Below are 22053 nucleotides of genomic sequence, written 5' to 3'. Positions count from 1 at the left end.
GGGGATAATAACATAATAATAGATAAATGCAGTAACAAATATATTAGAAACATTTTAAAAACAAATTATTTGTCTTGTTCAACAGTGTTTTGGTCTGCTAAATTTGAAAATATTAATTGGAAAGGAGTATGGTTAATAACAAACAAGTTTTTTATTAATAATAAAATTAGAGAGGTATCTTATAAAATTTTGCACAGAATTTACCCTGTCAAGGAGTTATTTAAACGTTTCCATGTAAATATTGAAAACTTGTGTGAATTCTGTGGTATTACCAAAGAATCTGTGACTCATCTTTTTTTTTGATTGTATATTTTCAAAAATGTTTTGGTTTGATGTCTCTAATTTCATATCTAGATTGTTTGAAACATATATAAAATTGATCTATATGATGTAATATTTTTCTTTGTACAAGACAATATCGATTCCAAAAGTACGATGTGCTTCCTTATACAACTTTTTATTTTACTTGGAAAATATCACATTCATGTGAAAAAATGGGCTAAAGCTAAGCCAAGCTTTGAACATTTTATAAAAGAAATTAAACAATATGGGACTACATTAGAGAAAATTAAAAACAAAAAAGCAAGAAAGACATATGAAGCTTTTTGTTACTTTAAATTGGTGTAATTTTACCCCTGGCATGAACTACTTTAATTTTTTGTTTTTGTTTTTATCCTTGTTGTGAGATGTAATTGCATGTATAAGTTTCTGTTTTTCTTTTTTTTTTGCATGAATAATAATAATAAAAAAAAAAAATATATATATATATATATATATATACATATATACATATATATACATATATTTGAATGTTAAATAGGATAAATATGCGTTCATAAAGGGATCATTATTTCAATGATTAAAACATTAAGATCAACTCTGTTCTTCACAAAGATATCGTATGACTTCAGAAAAGGTTCAATACAACATAATACTTTTATACTGTTTTTGGTCAGTTTTTGCAATAAAAAGTAGCCTATTTATATTTATAAAATCATGTCTACTTTTACAAATGCAAAGAATTAAATGCGTCTTGATCTGATGCATTGGGATATGCAACAATACATTATATAGGCTACTCATCATTTACTAATGGTTTGATCATCATTTGTTCATGATTAAAAATTTATTGAGATAATAGTATATTTACATTTCGTTGATTAATAATATAATAACTAGTAACTTAACCATTTACTAAATATCTGTTTGATTATTTTATGAAATGTTTTTTTTTTAAAGATAGGCCTAACTTATGACAGATTTGTAAATCGTTACCATATTAATCATTTATGAATGTATAATTATGATTTCTAAATTATTAGTTTATCATTATCTAATAACTTGTAAATAATGTATAACTGAATCTACAAAACATACAAAAAAGTAACATTTATAAGTAAAATATTTATATTTATAAGTAAAATAATTAACAAATCACTCATTAATCATTAATGAACACGTAGTCATATTTCATAAATCATAAGTTAATTATTTACTAATCACTTGTAAATGACTTGTAACGGAATTTACAACAAAACATTTATAAAATTTTAGCATATCACTTGATAATCATTTATGAATGTTTTGTAAATGATTAGTTCATCATTAACTAACCACTTATACATGACTTACAACTGAACGTTATTATAAAGTGTTACCTAAAACGTATAATAAACTATTATATATTTGTAAGTAAAAAAAAATGTAAACACCTGTAGGAAATACGAAAACAGCCTCTATAAAAGTGATTTATATTCTGCAATATTAATTTAAGTAATATAGCAACATGTTTAATAAATGTTTCTTCCAAAACAACATATTTCTTCGCTGTTAGCTGCAATGTAAATTGTGGTTGTGTAAAGTGAAACGTTTGTGCGTTGCCGTTTTCCACTTTACCTCGTCATGAATAGGCCTACATGCTCGCGGCTGTTTTCAGCTGATTCAACAGAGAACCTGTAATGTTTACATATCATACGATTGTATAAAACAAAAGTCGGAGTCAAAGTGCCGTGTAGAGCAGCATTTAAACGCAGCGTGTATGTTCGTCAGCGGCTGTGCTGTGCGGATATTCGCCTTTTGCAGTTCCATGCGCTCAAATAATAAATAAATAAATAAATAGAAAAAAAGCGCCTAATATGGAGATCTCATGCTTCGGCTTGTCAATTCAGAAGACAAACCAATGGGCTGCTGTTGCTGCATGTTGTCAGTGGTACAAAAAAAGAATTAAAAACACTACCGGCCCCAAAGTGGGTCGGCCCACCGGGCAAATACCTGGTATGTCAGATTACCAGTCCAGCCCCGGTAAATTCTATCTACAATAAATAGTGGGAGAGTGAAGCTCCCAAGCTCTCGAAAACCTGGATTACACCTGTGACTAGAAGGTCAAATTTGGTCCAATTACTGTTCTTGTTACCTTTATAAATCTCAACAATTGTGCCAAATTGCATAATTTTCTTATGAAAATTTAAAGAAAACTAACGGAAATAATAGGGGCTACACCTGTTTCTCTTTATAAATATAACCAACTCTTAGAGCAAAGTTGACTGACTTGACTTGAAATCGAATATAGGACTATATGACTCCTGTCCATCATGTGAACACTGATCCGGGCATCTGCAACTTTTAAACTGTCTAGACTGTGCTGTACTCATCCCTTAAAGCTGCTTAAAGAGGTTTGAATAAACAATTAATCAGTTTTGACGGTGCAAAGCGATTTGTTGTAATTTTTGTTGGCGGATTATCATATTCTATCAATAAATGGTGCATTTGGCAGTGGTATGTGCCTTAACGTGTGTAAAAGGTGTGCTAATTTCATTGCTTTTTCCTATCTTTTATATTGCACAATTTTTAAGTTAAATTGACAGTTTTTCTGATGGTCAAGTCACCAATTAATTTCTTGATTGCCGTTTCCAACTAGACATTTTAGTCATATTTACTATCTCCATTTAATGTAGTCTGTTTTCCTCAATTGTTTTAAGGAGATAAAATGGTACTTATCAACCTTGACTGGTAAGGCAAAAACGATTCTATCATTTGGCAGTTATAATTTTGGGCATTCTTTTCAGCAGCTCAAGTTCTTACTAGAACCAGGAAGTATGACCATATTAGCCTGGTTTTTCAACACTTCACTGGCTCCCTGTTAAACATTGCATACGTTTTAACATTTAGCTTATTACGTACAAAGCCCTGAATGGTTTGGCTCCCCAGTACTTGAGTGAGCTCTTGACGCATTATACTCCATCACATCTATTACGGATCTCAAAACTCTGGCCAGTTGATAATACCTTTTCCTATAATCTTTTTCCTATTTAGCACCTAAACTCTGGAACAGTCTTCGTAGCATTGTTTGGGAAGCAGACACACTGTCAGTTTAAATCTAGACTAAAAACACATCTCTTTACTATGGTATACACATGAAACATTTTTAATTTATATTATTCAAAATCAGCTAAATGATTGTTATACTACATTAACTAGGTCAGCCAGAACAGGGAACACCCATAACACAGTTTTCTCCAGACAGTCTGTACAGCCAAATCAAATGCTGTTGCATTATTTTCCTGTTTAACACTGTGCAGCTGCTTTTAACAATCGGCATTGTAAAAAGCTCTATATAAACGTAACCCCTCCTGTTCGATCCGCCTGCTCCAAGCGGGCCTCGAACCCGGATCCACCGGCATTAGAGTCGGCAGGTCGGACGCTCTAACAATGAGGCTAGACGCTGCAACCTCTAGCTTCAATCGCTATAGCATCTCTTGAGGTCAGGAGTGAGGTTTACTTTAACTACCGTTAAATAAATAAAGGTGACTTGACTTGAGTTTTTTCTTGTAGTGGGCGGGTTTTAGAGAGCTTTTGGGCTGAAAATCATTGACCCAATCTGGCAACACTACTTGGACTCAGAGTTGCACTTCAAAAAAAAAAAAAATATGCGACTTGACTTGGCCTCGCGACCAACTGACTGAAGACTTGAAAAAAAGTTATTTTGAAAGAGAATTTCTGATTACGTTCCCACATGATAGCATTAAATATTTTGAGTATTCACTCTTAATTAATTAATTTCCTATATAAATATGTTGTGCAGAAAACACACCAAGTCAGCATTATTATATTGCATTATTATATTATATCACATCTGAAGGTATTCAAACATTGTAAAAGTGCTGTTATACAAATGAACAACAAACAAAATAGCCATACATTACTTTGTAATTTAATTTGAAAAGCATCAAATTAATTAATCAAAAGGGGAGCTGCAGTTTTATGATTCACTAATAGCTGTTATTTTAGACTATTTAGTTGTTAGTTTAGTTTTACAAACCTTTCATACATGAAAAAATTATTAACTTCATAAGATTGTTTAAGTCAAAGATATTTATACTCGTTTTTTCGCGGGAGGCATAACTTCTTGTAGAAGGTGTAAATTGCAGGGCCGTGGCAGTACTGCAGGACATAGACAGACCATTCTCAAAGGAATTCCTGCTCCAAAACTATGGCTTCCACCTCATTCACTAACCACTGAAGTGAGGAGAAATGCACCAAAATTGGATGGTATAACCCAATGCACGATTTGAAAAACTCATGCTACTATGTGAGCAGAAAGAGGCATCAACTGCCAGAGTGTCGCTCACTCCCCATTACCAACTCAACATGGGACTCATGGCTTGGACTCATGATGTGCCTCGGCAGCCTCATAGATGTCAGTGACGGGGGAGAGCTAACGTGTCTTGCTTATCAATGACAGCAAGACGTGAACGCAGCACTTTCATCTTCAAGTTGCCACAGTGCTCACAAAGAGAAGTGCCTTGTAGCATGGTTTGAGCAAAAGACGCACGGAGGCACTTCAGTGAGTGTCGTCACTCAATATAAAGCGGCAACACAACCGCACACACTTGTGATAATTCTAGAAAGGCCACACAACCATATAATATTAGAAGGCCATATAACAGTAGCCTAAAATATCACCCAAATAGTTATTTTGCTATTGGTTAACATTTTCAATGAAACAATGAAAAATTATACTTTCACAAAACCATTACTTGAATTTGGACAGCTATATTTATTTTCCTGGTTGGTTTTGTTTGTTTTTAATGCTGTTAACAGTTTGAGATACCTACATGGAGTGCTCCAGATGAGGAGAAGTCAATATCAAGGCCCATCTGGTCACAAAACTCCTGCAGGTCATCTACCATCTTGCTCTGGGGTGGTGGGTGTCTCCGCAGTAGGGCTAATTCTGGGTATGTGCGGTAGATCTGATGGGCAACCGCCATGTTTGCCAGCAACATGAACTCCTCCACCAGTCTGTATGACACAAGGAATGCGATTCATTGTTCAGAAGCTCAATATGAAGGTGTTCAGGGCCACATATTGTGCCTCCACACAGGAGGTGACCAGTTTAATAACACTAAGAAATTACAACAAGCAAAAGCATGCATGCCCATTTACAGTGCCTTGCGAAAGTATTCAGCCCCCTTGAACTTTGCGAACTTTTGCCACATTTCAGGCTTCAAACATAATGATATGAAACTGTAATTTTTCGTGAAGAATCAAAAACAAGTTGGACACAATCATGAAGTGGAACAAAATTTATTGGACATTTCATATTTTTTTAACAAATCAAAAACTGAAAAATTATTCAGCCGCCTTAAGTTAATACTTTGTAGCGCCACCTTTTGCTGCGATTACAGCTGCAAGTCGCTTGGGGTATGTCTCTATCAGTTTTGCACATCGAGAGACTGAAATTTTTGCCCATTTCTCCTTGCAGCACAGCTAGAACTCAGTGAGGTTGGATGGAGAGCGTTTGTGAACAGCAGTTTTCTTCCAGAATTGTCCTGTATTTGGCTCCATCCATCTTCCCATCAATTTTAACCATCTTCCCTGTCCCTGCTGAAGAAAAGCAGGCCCAAACAATGATGCTGCCACCACCATGTTTGACAGTGGGAATAGTGTGTTCAGGGTGATGAGCTGTGTTGCTTTTATGACAAACTTAACGTTTTGCATTGTTGCCAAAAAGTTCAATTTTGGTTTCATCTGACCAGAGCACCTTCTTCCACATGTTTGGTGCGTCTCCCAGGTGGCTTGTGGCAAACTTTAAACAACACTTTTTATGGATATCTTTAAGAAATAGCTTTCTTCTTGCCACTCTCCCATAAAGGCCAGATTTGTGTAGTATACAACTGATTGTTGTCCTATGGACAGAGTCTCCCACCTCAGCTGTAGATCTCTGCAGTTCATCCAGAGTGATCATGGGCCTCCTGGCTTCATCTCTTATCAGTCTTCTCCTTGTATGAGCTAAAGGTTTAGAGGGACGGCCAGGTCATGGTAGATTTGCAGTGGTCTGATACTCCTTCCATTTTAATATTATCGCTTGCACAGTGCTCCTTGGGATGTTTAAAGGTTGGGAAATCTTTTTTTAACCAAATCCGGGTTTAAACTTCTCCACAACAGTATTTCGGACCTGCCTGGTGTGTTCCTTGTTCTTCATGATGCTCTCTGCGCTTTAAACGGACCTCTGAGACTATCACAGTGCAGGTGCATTTATACTGAGACTTGATTACACACAGGTGGATTCTATTTATTATGATAAGTCATTTAGGTCAACATTGGATCATTCAGAGATCCTCACTGAACTTCTGGAGAGAGTTTGCTGCACTGAAAGTAAAGGGGCCAAATAATTTTGCACGCACAATTTTTCAGTTTTTGATTTGTTAAAAAAGTTTAAAATATCCAATAGTTACGTCCCTCAGCTCTGGTGTTTGTTGCTACACGTGTTTGAGTGAGTTCATGCAGTGTGTGTGTCTCTTGATTCCAGATGAGCCACACCTGAGCGGAGCCTGTATTAGCGCTATAAAAGATTTCCTGGAGCATTTCAGGGTGTGCACACGGATCCTTGAGAGTCTGCACAATCGTGCTCACCTGCTGGCTTTGGTTGCCGTTCAGCCGTCCACCCAGTAGAAAACGTTCCGTACTGATTGTTTTTTTTTGTTAAACTACCTTTAAGGACCATTTTGTTAAATAAAATACCCCTACATTATTTTTGATACGAGCTGGTTTGTGTGCGTCTCTCTTTCATGTTAAGGGTGGTGTCCGACCGCCCGTAACACCAATACATTTCATTCCACTTCATGATTGTGTCCCACTTGTTGTTGATTCTTCACAAAAAAATACAGTTTTATATCTTTATGTTTGAAGCCTGAAATGTGGCAAAAGGTTGCAAAGTTCAAGGGGGCCGAATACTTTCGCAAGGCACTGTACAACACTTGGTGGTGAGCATTTTAACACAGAAAACACAGCTGTGTGTCAGCAGCTATAATTTTAATTTATAACTTATCAACAGCTTTTATGTGCATTCTTACTTGTTGCTGTCCCGATATTGATAGATGTAACAGCCCTGAGGCATGCTGGACTCCTTATCGAGGGTGAAAGATAGCTTAAGCTATAACAAGGGAATATCAACAAATTAATTAGACAAGCGTAGCATTAATTCAAGGGTATGTGATACGAAACTTGCACACAATTATTAGTAAATGAGGTTCAATGTGTTTCCATGTAAGCTCTTCATGTTTTCTTATAGATATTTGAACAGACTTCTAATAAGGTAGGTATGAAATACTTTCACCCTATATCAAGCGAAGTGGATGATCTTGTGTTGTAATTACAGCAGGCTCCGTCAGTGTTGTAATATAATGGCGGCGCGGATTCCCACAGCCCACGATAACTTTATATGTTTATATGTTTAACACATGCATCTACTTGAAATTTACTTGAAAAATAAAGTTGCTATAACTAAAGTGTCAAAGTGTCACTTTAGTATGATGAGAGAATGGTAAAGTGTGACCACAGGTATGACAGTTTTTAGTATTAGAATATAAGTATTTCCCTAAAATGAAACGCATTTCGACAGCACAGTAAATGTCCCGACTTAAGTCAGGTCTGTCCTACCTGGTCAAGCCGGAGAGCTCCACACTCAAAGCGCTGGGCTCTGAGTTGTTTAGCAATGTTGTGCAAGTTGAAGACAGCCTCTTGTATCTCATGGATGCTGTGGTCTGGGCAGTAGGCTGGCAATTCTTCAGCACTAAAGTGCTTGTCAGGATTTTCAATCATACTCTCGGCATGATCGTAACTCAACTTAATGCAGGAACAGATGACAGTTCGCCCAAACCACTCACTCAGGATCTAGAGTACAGAGAAAAAAAAAAACTATATAAAAAGGATTTTCTTATTATAAGTAATTATTCTGAGTCAGGACAGTCTCAGGTACTGTGGCAACAGGAGGCCCTCTAAGAAAACAAAGGTAATATCCACAATAATGCACAGGGCTTTGTGAACTTTAGTGTTTTGAGATTTGTTCTCAATGGGCCTCATTTATCAATTTAATGTAGATCCGTTGCAGAAATCATCTTACGGCAGGGTTAATGAATGATTCATTAAACATTCGTATGCCAGCAATCCGAACGTATTAATAATTGTACCTTGATAAATCTGGCGGTGGAAAACAATTCACAGTTTAAAAGACTCATGCCTAGTTTTTAAGACATGGAAAAACCTAAACCTGGCCAAGATGATGAAGTAATCTCATGAAGGAGAAATTGATCTTACGCCAAAAACCCTGTTAAACCTTGTAATTTCAAACAATTACATTTATTATAAAATGTATATGCATGTTAAATATCGGTAATTAAAACAAAACATTTACAAACATTATAGAAACACTCTAATTTTTCCCTCACTCAAATCCTTTACATTTAACAGTTTTCAAAACACACAGGAATGAAAAATAAGTAGCTATAAAAAGATTAAATAACATACAAATTAGATAAGTCATAGTGGCATTCATTATAACAACATGTCAACTCAAAATGAATGAAATGCTTTATTAAAAGCCAAATTGAAACCGCATTGGGCTCATCGCTCTCATTCTCATTTTAGTTTGATGATGATGTATGCACGATCAGAAGAAAATCAGACTGAATAAAATAAAGATATATATAGTAAACAAACCAAAAAAACGTGTTCGAGAATCACAAAAACGAGCATCAAACTGTTTTTATCTTTTTCTTTTGTTAATGTGTTAATTATTTCAATGAAATACGTTTTGTGTAGTCCTATTGATTTTATTCCTTAATATAATATAAAAATGTTCTCCATTCACAGAAGTGCATGTGCATGATGTGACGATGTGCGAATCCTCATATTCTGTTGTTTATGCTGCTATTTGTGCACGTAAAGCTAATTTAGTTCGACATTCTAATCTTAACGGTAACTGGTCGACTAATGAATGAGATTTGGTTGTCAGTCAGGAAAATAATCTAAATTATCAAAATGCTCTCATTTCAATTCTCCACCAAATTTGCAATGCTTGCGCACAAGTTCAAGCTACAATGCCTTGCGAAAGTATTCGGCCCCTTTGAACTTTGCGACCTTTTGCCACATTTCAGGCTTCAAACATAAAGATATCAAAACTGTAATTTTTTGTGAAGAATCAACAACAAGTGGGACACAATCATGAAGTGGAATTAAATTTATTGGATATTTCAAACTTTTTTTTAACAAATCAAAAACTGAAAAAAACTGATGGATCTCTGAATAATCCAATGTTGACCAAAATGACTAATGATGATGAATAGAATCCACCTGTGTGTAATCAAGTCTCCATATAAATGCACCTACACTGTGATAGTCTCAGAGCTCTGTTTAAAGGGATCCCCTGGTGTTGAGACTTGTATGGCTTAATATAACATAAATTATGTCTCTTACGGAATTATGTAGTAGAAAACCCATGAAAGATCTACGTTATTTTAAAAAAAATGATTTTATATTTGGACCATGGGCGGCGCCATTTTGTTTGCATTCTAGGTTGATGACGTAAAATGGTTGCACTCCTCAATCACCTGGCACAACACGTAGCTATTTTTTACCACAACGTAACTCGAAAGTTGTTTCAGAGTTAAACAAAACCAATGAATTGCTTTGTAATTGTACTTAAAACACACTCAAACAGACTCACACACACCCCAACAGATCGGCGCAAACACACACACACACACACACACACACACACGCACGCACTGCGTGCACGCATACATAACCCTCAATCACTATTCCCTGTGTTGACTGTTGATATGCAGTAGATTAACTGTAATGCCTAATGTAACCAGCAGAGGGAAATATCTAGATAGGACGATGGGATAGGGTAACGTGAGGAAGAGAGGCAGGATGTTTTGGTGATGATGCATGGGATTGGTTTGTGCATTAAAGTTTGAGCACAAGCTCAGTGAATTAACCTCAATCTTTAAACTTTCATTTTTAAGACACAAATAACATTCCCTACTTCTGTTCACTAATACAACTTGAAGGAGTGAATGAAGACGAGTGCGTGAAGTCGGACAGATGTTTGTAAATCGGCTGTACACTCGTTATTGCGGTGCAACGTGAGACTGAATGACTGCGCTCGAACATGTCCAATATGGTGTCGGACAACACTACAAATGGCCGTCCCTTCAAATAATGCCCTATTTCAGGGTATAGGGGGTCGATTTCGGATTCAGCCCGTCATGGAGACTGAGCAGCCCAACATCTCGATTGAGACAGCAGTCTGTCTGTCAGGTGTGTGTGCGTGCCCGCCCGCCGATCTGTTTGTGACTTGTGTAGGTGAGTTTTTGTGCACATGTATGTTTGAGTGCGTTTAAGTACAATTACAAAGCAATTCATTGGTTTTTGTTTAACTCTGAAACAATTTTCGAGTTGCATTGTGGTAAAAATAGCTACGGGTAGCGCCAGCTGATTGAGCAGTGCAACCATTCTATGTCATCAACCTAGAACGCAAACAAAATGGTCCGCCCATGGTCCAAATATAAAATCGATTTTTTAAATAAAGTAGATCTTTCATGGGTTTTCTACTACATATTTCAGTAAGAGACATTGTTTATGTTATATTAAGCCATACAAGTCTCAACACCAGGGGATCCCTTTAAAGCACAGAGAGCATCATAAAGAACAAGGAACACACCAGGCAGGTCCGAGATACAGACCACTGCAAATCTACCAAGACCTGGCCGTCCCTCTAAACTTTCAGCTTATACAAGGAGAAGACTGATCAGAGATGCAGCCTAGAGGCCCATGATCACTCTGGATGAACTGCAGAGATCTACAGCTGAGGTGGGAGACTCTGTCCATAGGACAACAATCAGTCGTATACTACACAAATCTGGCCTTTATGGAAGAGTGGCAAGTAGAAAGCCATTTCTTAAAGATATCCATAAAAAGTGTCGTTTAAAGTTTGCCATAAGCCATAAGCCATAAACTTTTTGGCAACAATGCAAAACGTTATGTTTGGCGTAAAAGCAACACAGCTCGTCACCCTGAACACACCATTCCCACTGTCAAACATGGTGGTGGCAGCATCATTTTTTGGGCCTGCTTTTCTTCAGCAGGGACAGGGAAGATGGTTAAAATTGATCTGAAGATGGATGGAGCCAAATACAGGACCGTTCTGCCATTCTGAAAGAAAACCTGATGGAGTCTGCAAAAGACATGAGACTGGGACGGAGATTTGTCTTCCAACAAGACAATGATTTAAAACAAAGTAAAATCTACAATAGAATGGTTAAAAAATAAACATATCCAGGTGTTAGAATGGCCAAGTCAAAGTCCAGACCTGAATCCAATCGAGAATCTGTTGAAAGAACTGAAAACTGCTGTTCACAAACGCTCTCCATCCAACCTCACTGAGCTCAAGCTGTTCTGCAAGGAGGAATGGGCAAAAATGTCAGTCTCTCGATGTGCAAAACTGATAGAGACATACCCCAAGCGACTTACAGCTGTAATCGCAGCAAAAGGTGGCGCTACAAAGTATTAACTTAAGGGATAAATGTACAATAAATGTTGTTCCACTTCATGATTGTGTCCAACTTGTTGATTCTTCACAAAAAAATACAGTTTTATATCTTTATGTTTGAAGCCTGAAATGTTGCAAAAGGTTGCAAAGTTCAAGGGGGCCGAATACTTTCGCAAGGCACTGTATCTCACAAAAATTGCGTACACAAGCTGAGAGATTTGATCGTAGCCACTATTCACATCCCTATTGATAAATGCCAAATTTTACATGGAAACGGCAAGTATTCTGTCAGATGTTCGCATCATAAATTAGGCCGACTGAGAGTATAAGAGGTCATATAAAACAAAGTACCTTTCCCTCTGGAGAAAGCTTCCAAATGACAGAGAATGTCAGTCTATCGGTCAGAGAATTCAAGCTGCATAGCTCCTCACACAGAAGACGAGGCAACATGGGGATCACCTGCATGAAAATTATTTAAAAAATAATCAAATGGGTTTGGAATTCGATAAGGATGATACAAATGAATAAATGAAATTCTATCAATCAATGTAAAATGGGATACAACAATAATAAGAATAACAATTATAAAAGGTGTTTAAAGGGCTTCCTTTTTATATTACATTGTTAAGGCAATAGCAGGGTATCTGCAGGTTTCACTAAGTCAAATTCAAGACTTTTTAATACCATTTTAAAATGATTATGAATTAAATTTAAGACCTATATCATGCCCAAAAATAACTACAAAAAACTACAAAGGAAATGCAGAATCACAAACTTACTTGCACAAAATAATTATAATTAATTCACAGAATCACAAAATTAATTGATTAATTAGAATATAATCAAAGTTGATTTATTTAGCTAATTCCATTAAAAAAGTGAAACTTCTATATTATATTCATTCTTTACATGCAAATAGATACATTTCAAATGTTTATTTCTTTTAATTTTGAGGATTATAACTGCCAACTAAGGAATAAATCCAAATTCAGTATCTTAGAATATTACTTAAGTCCAATAGAATGAAAGGATTTTTTGAAATCTTGGCCAACTGAAAAGAATGAACATGAAAAGTATGAGCATGTACAGCACTCAATACTTAGTTGGGGCTCCTTTTGCCTGAATTACTGCAGCAATGCGGTGTGGCATGGAGTCAATCAGTCTGTGGCAATGCTAAGGTGTTATGAGACCCTAGGTTGCTCTGATAGAGGCCTTCAGCTCTTCTGCATTGATGGGTCTGGCATATCGCATCTTCCTCTTCACAATACCCCATAGATTTTCTATGGGGTAAGGGTCAGGCGAGTTTGCCGGCCAATTAAGAACAGCGATACCGTGTCCCTTAAACAAGGTTCTGGTTGCTTTGGCAGGTGCCAAGTCCTGTTGGAAAATAAAATCTGCATCTCCATAAAGTTGGTCAGCAGCAGGAAGCATGAAGTGTTCTAAAATGGCTGCATTGACCTTGGAACTCAGAAAACACAGTGGACAAACACCAGCATGACATTTCACCCCAAACCATCACTGACTGTGGAAACTTTACACTGGATATCAAGCAACGTGGATTGTGCGCCTCTCCTCTCTTCCTCCAGACTCCGGGATCATGATTTCCAAAGGAAATGCAACATTTACTTTCATCAGAGACATACATTTGGACCACTCAGCAGCAGTCCAGTCCTTTTCTTCTTTAGCCCAGGTGAGGAGCTTCTGACGCTGTCTGTTGTTCAAGAGTGGCTTGATACAAGGAATGCGACAGATGAAACCTATGTCTTGCCTTTGTCTGTGCATAGTTGTTCTTGAAGCAATAACTCTAACTTCAGTCCACTCTTTGTGAATGCCCCTCACATTTTTTTTAATGGGCTTTGTTTCACAATCATCTCTAGGGTGTTATCCCTACTGCTTCTACACTTTTTTCTACCATATATTTTCCTTCACCTCACCTCTCTATTAACGTGCTTGAACACAGAGCTCTGTTAACAGCCAGCCTCTTTTGCAATGACCTTTTGTGTCTTGCCCTTCTTGTGCAAGGTGTCAATAGTGATCCTTTGGACATCTGTCAAGTCAGGAGTCTTCCTCATGATTGTGTAGCCTACAGAATTAGGGTGCGTCTCAATCACCTCCCTAGTTCAGTAGTCAGGGCACTGATCAGGGAGTCAGCCCATTGACTTACATCCTGATCAGTGCCCTTACTACTGAACTAGGGAGCTGATTGAGACACACCACTAGACTGAGAGACCATTGCTGCGTCCCAATTCGCCTACTTATACTACGTCCTAAAAGTATGTACTCTTTTTGTGAAGAAAAGGTATATACTTTTGAGTGTGTAGCAGAAAAGTATGCAAGCTTCGGGACATACTACTTCGCCATCTTTAACGGACTCTGTCGCTTGGTTACGTGCATCCCGTCACCGTTTATCTGCCCTGTCAATCATTGTCAGATTAGTCACAGTTTAAATCCTCCACATTCAGATTAATCTCCTACCGTATCGGAGAGAAATGTAGCCGCTCATTGATCTTCCATGTGTGGGTCTTTGTGGGTCAGAGACTCTCCTCATATGTTTGCAGTTTAAATATAATGATGCATTTAAAAGTTAATGGCCAAACGTGTCATTAAAAAAGTTCATAATGCTGCAGGTGAAATATAATGTGGACAACACTGAATAAATATATTTTTGACGGATAAAATATTGAAAGTTGGTCACTCAAACCCCTTTATCTTAACTTCTCTACTTAACCGTCGAACTCGCACAGCCGTCATGTTTGTAGTTTTTTAACGTTTTTTATCCGCGTTTGTAGTTCTAATCGAATCCTCGTCCAACTCGCAATGGGTTGTGGGTAATATCAGCCGTTAGAGTGCCCATCGATCCATACTACGAATTCGGACCGGAAATAGTAAACCATCCGGGAATCTTTGGAATACTCTTTTCAACATACTACGATTTGGGACTGTGGTGTGGCAAGCAGCGGGACGAGGGACCGCGAGAGCGGGCCGGTGATTAATGTTAACGAGTGCCAGCTGCGTGGCACACCGGTCTCGTCTCGCGGCCATGTGACGGGAGCATAAAAGGAGGAACGATGGCAGCGGAAGACGAGAGAGGACCAGGCCTGGATTTTATGTTATGTTTTGTTTTGTGTTATTATGTGTTTGTGGGCAGCCGTCCGTGAGGGGCTGCCCACGTTTTATTTTGTGTGTTTGCGGGCAGTCGTCCGTGAGGGGCTGCCCGCGGTTTTACTTTCATTTGGTTTATTTATTTTGAGTTAATAAATGTTTGTGAAACGTTCGCCAGTTCCCGCCTCCTTCCTTCCATCCACGAACTTCGTTTTAGGATGGATAGTATGCGAATTGGGACGCAGGGCATTTAAAGGCATTTGCAGGTGTTTTAGTTAATTAGCTGATTAGAGTGTGGCACCAGGTGTCTTCAATATTGAACCTTTTCACAATGTATTATTCAATTTTTTCTGAGACACTGAAATCGGGGATGTCCCTTTGTTGTCAGTTATAATATCAAAATTAAAATAAATAAACATTTGAAATATATCAGTGTGTGTGTAATAAGTTTCAACTTTTTATATTGTATATGTGTGCACATGGCAATAAAACAAACAAAATGCATGAATCTTGTTTGTTATTTTCTTTTAAAAAAAAGGCTTGTTCAGTAGTGTGCTATCTAGCTTTAATAACGATCACTTAGGATGGGAAATATAACCAAAATCTTACATAATCTTAAGTAAACCACATCAATAAGCAAAAGGTTCTCAAGTCAAGTCATCTTTATTTATATAGAGCTTTTTACAATACCAGTTGTTTCAAAGCAGCTTCAACAGTGTTAACAAGAAAATAATGCAACAGAATTTGATTAGGCTGTATAGCCGCTTTGGAGAAAACAGTGATGTTATCCAGCTAATTTTAATTACCTTATAGTGTCCATGCAGGCAGATTGCCAATATAGTTAAAATTTAAGAAATTAGGTAATCAAGTCAGAAAAAATAAGAACTTATAAACAAGTGGCAATAGGATAAATAAATACAACATAAAGACACAGATACAAAAAATGCTATAAGTTTAGGTAGGCTAGTGTTTGTTTTTTCCCCTTGTTTTTTTTTTTTTAAACATTAACAACACAACTAGGAGAAGGTATAGGCTAGGCTATTACCAATTACAGACGTTACTATTATTATCCCATGCAGACAACAACATTATTAGGTCATCAGTTAGGAACCTGGGTGTGCTCTTTGATACCAATCCAATTCTAGCATCTGTAAAACTGCATTCTTCCATCTTAAAAATATGTGACCCTGTCTGTAAAACCCCGGCTAAAGTCGCAAAATTTAATTATGAGATTTTGATCGTCAAAGTGCCATAGCCATAAAAATGATGAAAATAGGTCATTTGTTTTTATTGCTGTAAATGATAAATTATACCAAGGGCTTTGAGATACAATGCGGCGGCAGTGGCTCAGTGGTTCATGTAGGTTGTCTACAAACCAGAAGGTTGGTGGTTCGATCCCCGGTTCCACCTGACCAAGTGTCGAGGTGTCCATGAGCAAGACACCTAACCCCAGCTGCTCCCGACGAGCTGAATGAGCCTTACATGGCTGACATCGCCGTCGGTGTATGAATGGGTGAATGTGAGGCAAAAATGTAAAGCGCTTTGGATAAAAGCGCTATATAAATGCAGTCCATTTACCATTTACAATGCTTAATTTTTTTAATTCATAACATTATAAATACTGAAATTAGTGATTTTATTGACACTACACTTTATACTTTTGCACAAAAAAAATATCAGATGCGGGCTCCCTAAACGTCGATTTTAATCATCTCAGGGGGTTTTCATCACAACAACACCAGCTGATTCGTATGATAGATCGGTTCAGGAACCTATTTTTTTTTTTTACCATTAGGAAGAGAAAGACATTAATATCAAATGGCATGAGCTGCAAACAGGTCATTGCGACTTAAGCCGGGTTCAGATGTCTGGCGAGATATTTTCGTGTCATCGCCAATATTTTAATATTTTCTTCTTTGTTTTGTAGCTCAACATTGTGCCAATAATAACCATCTTAATTTAAAGTCATATTAGGCCCTGCTATGTGTCAATATAAAACATGTTGTGGATGGTGGCGCGTCAGATTAATGCAGTTTTTCCCAACCGGGGTGCCGCGTAAAAGGTTTCAGCACACACTTGCATCGCGGTTCATCTCACATCTGATGATGCATCTTTAATATAGGTTGTAACTTGAAAATAATGCTTTATGTATGTTTCTGTCGATGGATACACGTGCTGGCTCCTCAGTTATACATTACAACAACAGCGATAATAAAAGAAAAACATGGGCAAACGGTCTCTCTTAGTAAACTTTGTTTAATGCATGTGAGTGTTGCCGTATCTTCGAATATAAATCGGGTGTAGAGCCAGAAGACGCGATTGAGAACTCACGTGCGATCGTGATGTGAGAAGATTTGTCTCTGTGCAGTCATCCGAAAGCATGCACATGCACGCCTCTTGCGCTTGAATGGACAAACTCACACAAGTAGCAGCCGATGTCAACATGTCCTTCTTGATGAGTATCCAAGCAGACATAGTCTGAATATGCCTTAAGTGAACATACAGTTGAGAAAGCAATACCCCTGGGTCTTAAAGGAGCAGTAGCCTTAACTGCTGTCTGTTTAATGTCAAAGATAAGGAATCACTCACTGCTCTTGATTGAATAGCTTTTGTAAGTTTAATAAGGATTAATATTTAATTTAAACAGTTAAATATGCAGTATTTTTTCATTTGATTTCTTTATTTAATTTATTTACCTAAAACTAATGTTAGACCTACCTGAAAAGAAAAGAAAAAAGCATTATTTTATTATCTTTGCTCAATAGTAATTATTTGTGCTGCTGCTTATTAAGTTATTTGTTCTTTTCTTTATTTTTATTTGACAGTAGTCCTTTTTACATTTTTTTTTTGAACATGCGCATCATAATAAATAAGCCTGTTTTACAAACCTTAAAGAATTTTCCCATAAATGTGTCATATATCACTGAAAATGGGAGAATCTCAGCTTTAATGTGGCATATGGCTCATATAAAGGATAATTATGCATCAAATGTGTTGCAGTTTTAAAAATAAGCTTGTGTTTACATTAGAATTTCTCAAAAACATGATTTTCTGAGCCCGAAATTCAGCAAATCTTTAACATAGCCATACTCAGTTAATATTAGAGATATCAAGGTAATATTTTAACAGAATGTTCTTTACATTATGTAGAATGATTTTATGTATAAAACAGTGAGTCACAAAAAAATGACTTTAGGAGGGATTTCTCAGACAGGGTCACGTATATCTAAATTATGGCACATGCTTTCAATGCAAAATACTGAACAGGGCTCGACATTAAGCATTGTGCTTGTCCTTCACACAAGTAAATCGGTCATTCACATGTCCGAGTAAAAATGTGCTTGTCCGGAAAAAAGTTAGATTTGTGTGTTTGTGTGTGTGTGTGTGTGTGTGTATGTGTGTGTGTATAACTTATTCTGAAGCAATATTCTCACCAGTGTTCAATGTCAATGTTTGACATATTTTAAATCTGCATATTTGTGATATTTTACCTTTTATAAAGGGCATTTTCCCCTAATCTTATTAAATATAAGCTATGCTTCAGGTTTTCTTGAATTTGATCTATACATTAAATTAAAATAAGACATTATAGGGCTGTTACCAATCAAATTAAAAAATGTACATGGAAAAATTACAACTGCATTAAATAATGTTATGAGATTTGTATTTTTGAATAAACAAAAATGTTGAAAATTATATAAAACTAACCCCACCAGTAGGTGGCAGCAGCTGAGTCTTAATGAGTGAGTCATTAGCTGTGTCCCAAAGGGAAGTGTGCACACTTCGAAGGCCGCATTTGAAGTGCGATTACGTCACAGCGGCACTACGAAGGCTGTCCCAATGTGAAGGCTGCACCCTCTGAAGGCCGCATTTGAAGTGCGATTACGTCACAGCGGCACTACGAAGGCTGTCCCAAAGTGAAAGCTGCACCTCTGAAGGCCACATTTGAAGTGCGATTGCGTCACAGCGGTGCAACGAAGGCTGCCGCAATTAATAAGCGACTTCAAAATGCTCACTTCGGTTCTCAGGCAAAGGAAAGTTACAGCAGATGGAACCTTCCCACAACTTCGCAGCCTTCCCTATCCCAAAATTCATAGCACACTGGTGGTCCGCATTCCCGCGGCACTCGATCAGATTTCCCAGTTAAAGACGGTATAGCGGTCGGTAACTGAAGTGTAGCCTGGATACTATTGAACACAACAGTGCAAGCACTTGAAGTAAATAAAACGTTTAGTGCATTCGCACAGTTCCCAGTTCCCTGCCCTGAGCAACCAAGATAAACTTTAATTTCCCATTTTTTAGTTGCATAAATGCTATTTATTTCTCAACCATTCTCTCAAGAAGAGGAATCAGTCCATTATCACCCTTTTCGCTGTTTCGTTCTTTTTTTTCATACACTTTCTTTAAATAGCCTTTAAAATGAAATTTGCGCGGGGCTGTATTTTTGTCCCGCTCCCACTATTCCACTAAACTGCTATCTATTGTTAATTTTCGTTAACTTCAAACGTAGGCTAAATTAAAGAGAAGTGGTTGTTCTATAGCCTACATTGTTTATTTTTGTAATGCACGTTATAAAATGTAGCTACATTAAACACATTTGTATATGTTTATACATATATTTTCTTGTCATGTAATTTAAAATGTGTAAATGAAAATAAATTGGTCTATACATTAGCCTACCTAAATTAGGCTTTTTACAACTAGTCTATTTATAGAAAAATAATATAACTTAAGTTTAACATCAGAAACAACAGAAATTTAAATGATCAGTTAAACCAGAAGAAAACACTTTTCTACACTTTCATTGCTCTGAGCGGGAGAAGCTGGAGCTGGACCAGGATGGGAAATAAGGCACAATAGAGACTCTGGTAAGGCCTGAGTGGGACATCATTGTGGCAGGGGGGGCATGGTTTTGCGGGATCTGTGGAAGGAGAGAGTGCGGAGCCAAGCGGGGCGTAAGTGGGTCAAGTGCAAATGAATAACACCTGTGTCTGATTGCAGTAATTGGCGGGGAGAGACTGCATAAGCTCACAGACGGCAGAGAGAGGGGAGAGAGTGTTGGACTGGGACTGCGTGTGCGCTGACAAGAGCTGTGGAAACCCAAGCTGATCTGGAGAAGTTGAATGAGAAGTCCGAATAGATGAAGTGTCCTGAGTAAAATGCCCTCGTGCGTATATTGTGTTTGTTTTGAAAGTGAAAGTGAAATAAAAGCGCAAGTCCCAGTCACGCCGACCCCGCCTTCTTCCTTCCTCACACTCACACTGCCGAGCCGAACTACAATAATCTTCTGGGATGAGTGCATATTTCCACTGTCCGCAGCTTTGAGGCTGAATCGGTCGCCGGCTGGCATCATGTCATAAAAAGTAGATGCATCTGAGATGATGCGTTGAATAAAAATAAGTAGGCCTACTTAAAAAAAAGACTTGGACGTATTAATGTTTGAAATATATTGTAACAGTTACATTTAACATAAGAAATAAACTGTTAACTAATATTTGCAATTTGACAATATTGAACCGGCTACAGATTTACATGCTTATGGTCCGGTCTCCCATCGTCGCAGGCTTTGAAGCATGTCAATATATATATATATATATATATATATATATATATATATATATATATATATATATATATATATATATATATATATTAGGGGTGTAACGGTTCACAAAATTCACGGTTCGGTTCGATACGATACACTGGTGTCACGGTACGGTTCGGTATGTTTTAGATACAGCAAAAAGAAAAAATTGGCAGAAATTACCTTTTTTTATTATTTTTTTATTAAAACTAACAAAGTATGATTTTTTTTTTTGTATGATTTTACCCATCTTCTATGTAGTTACAGGAATAAGACATTAGCTCTTTACATTAGCGTGTGCGGTGCGTGTTGCGTTGCGTGTGCGTTGCAGGAGCCCCACACCCTGTAGTGCTTTACATATGCTGCGTTTGCAGTCCGCAACTGATCCGCTGTTGCATACCACAAACACAGCATTTATTCATTATTTTTTATTTAAAATCCAAAAGTTTTTACTGAACATGCCTCGTCAGAATTCCAATTCTCTTTGTTTACTCTTTAATTGAAGTCAGGTTACGTAGCCTACTACATTTAAACAACATTTTATTAAGTTCATTTATTCATATTTATATACTTTAGATTTAGCTCACACAAGTGGCAAAACATTTAAACATAGGTTATAGCCTTAAATCACAAACATTTTAAATTAGAAACTTACAATAGTCTATTCAAAAACAGCCGACTCTAGTCTTTTCTTTCGTTTTTACACCCTTTTAAAAGAAATCCTGCAGGTCAAAAAGAACTTTGCTTTTCACCTCTAAGAAAGTACGAGTGCTATCCATTATGGCACTTTTTTTTAACCTGCCAGGTAAGGTGTCATTTTGTTGCTTTACTTGAGAAAAAAAAAGCCATGTGTTGACTTTGAAACAAGAGTATATTTTAAATGAGATGCATCTGTGGTGAAATTACTAGATTTTCGCGTCAGTACATGTTTATTTTAATGCGAACAATGTTCTATCACTTTAATGCAGCAACGCAGCGCAGCAAAAAATAGACTCGGTACGAAAACGATCCGTGCACTGCTGCAGACGCAACGCTCCTGGAACGGACTGACAGACAGCACCCGCGTGCAGTTTGAAAGCTGTCCTCCGTTAACATGGGTACGGAAAAAAATACGCACCGCACACGCACTGCAGACGGAGTATGTGTGAAACGGGTGTTAGGTCTCATATCCGCGGCTATAAATGGACCACTCGCCGCGGTGATGTCTTTTGCCATTTGAATAAGTTGGAAATGTCTGTCTTAATGCTGCGGGGATAGTTTGTGGCTGTTTCTTCTTTTTATCGTCTTGTTGTCGGCGTAAATGAGTTGATTGACATGACATGAATTATTCCCGCTGCTGTACCATCAGCAAATGCGACATACCGTTGTTTTTTAATCCATCACTCTTGCCAACACCATCATAGCTTACAAAGAATCCAAAGTTCACCCAAACACCAGACCTGTTGGTTATTGGAGGATCTTCTATTTCTGGTTTGTTAAACGCAATAGCCATTTTGCCACGAGCATTCAGCGCGTAGCCTACTGAGTAAGCGAG

At 37.4% G+C, this 22053-nt stretch overlaps 1 protein-coding gene across 3 annotated transcripts in view; it reads right to left on the bottom strand.

Moving 5' to 3' along the window:
* The window catches only part of dis3l2 (DIS3 like 3'-5' exoribonuclease 2), a 208504-nt gene that overhangs the window by 75984 nt on the left and 110467 nt on the right, over positions 1 to 22053 (bottom strand). For all 3 annotated transcript variants that reach the window (XM_067454397.1, XM_067454398.1, XM_067454399.1), the window contains exons 12-15: positions 12185 to 12292; positions 7939 to 8172; positions 7353 to 7432; positions 5115 to 5298 (exon numbers count right to left, since the gene is read on the bottom strand). In XM_067454397.1, the coding sequence (XP_067310498.1) occupies positions 5115 to 5298; positions 7353 to 7432; positions 7939 to 8172; positions 12185 to 12292 (606 nt within the window). The remainder of the gene's footprint in view (positions 1 to 5114; positions 5299 to 7352; positions 7433 to 7938; positions 8173 to 12184; positions 12293 to 22053) is intronic.

This window comes from Pseudorasbora parva, chromosome 9 (genome assembly GCF_024679245.1).
Source record: "Pseudorasbora parva isolate DD20220531a chromosome 9, ASM2467924v1, whole genome shotgun sequence".
NCBI classification, from domain to species: Eukaryota; Metazoa; Chordata; class Actinopteri; order Cypriniformes; family Gobionidae; genus Pseudorasbora; species Pseudorasbora parva.
Note: the sequence above shows the minus strand (reverse complement) of the source record. Positions and strands in the feature narration are given on the sequence as shown.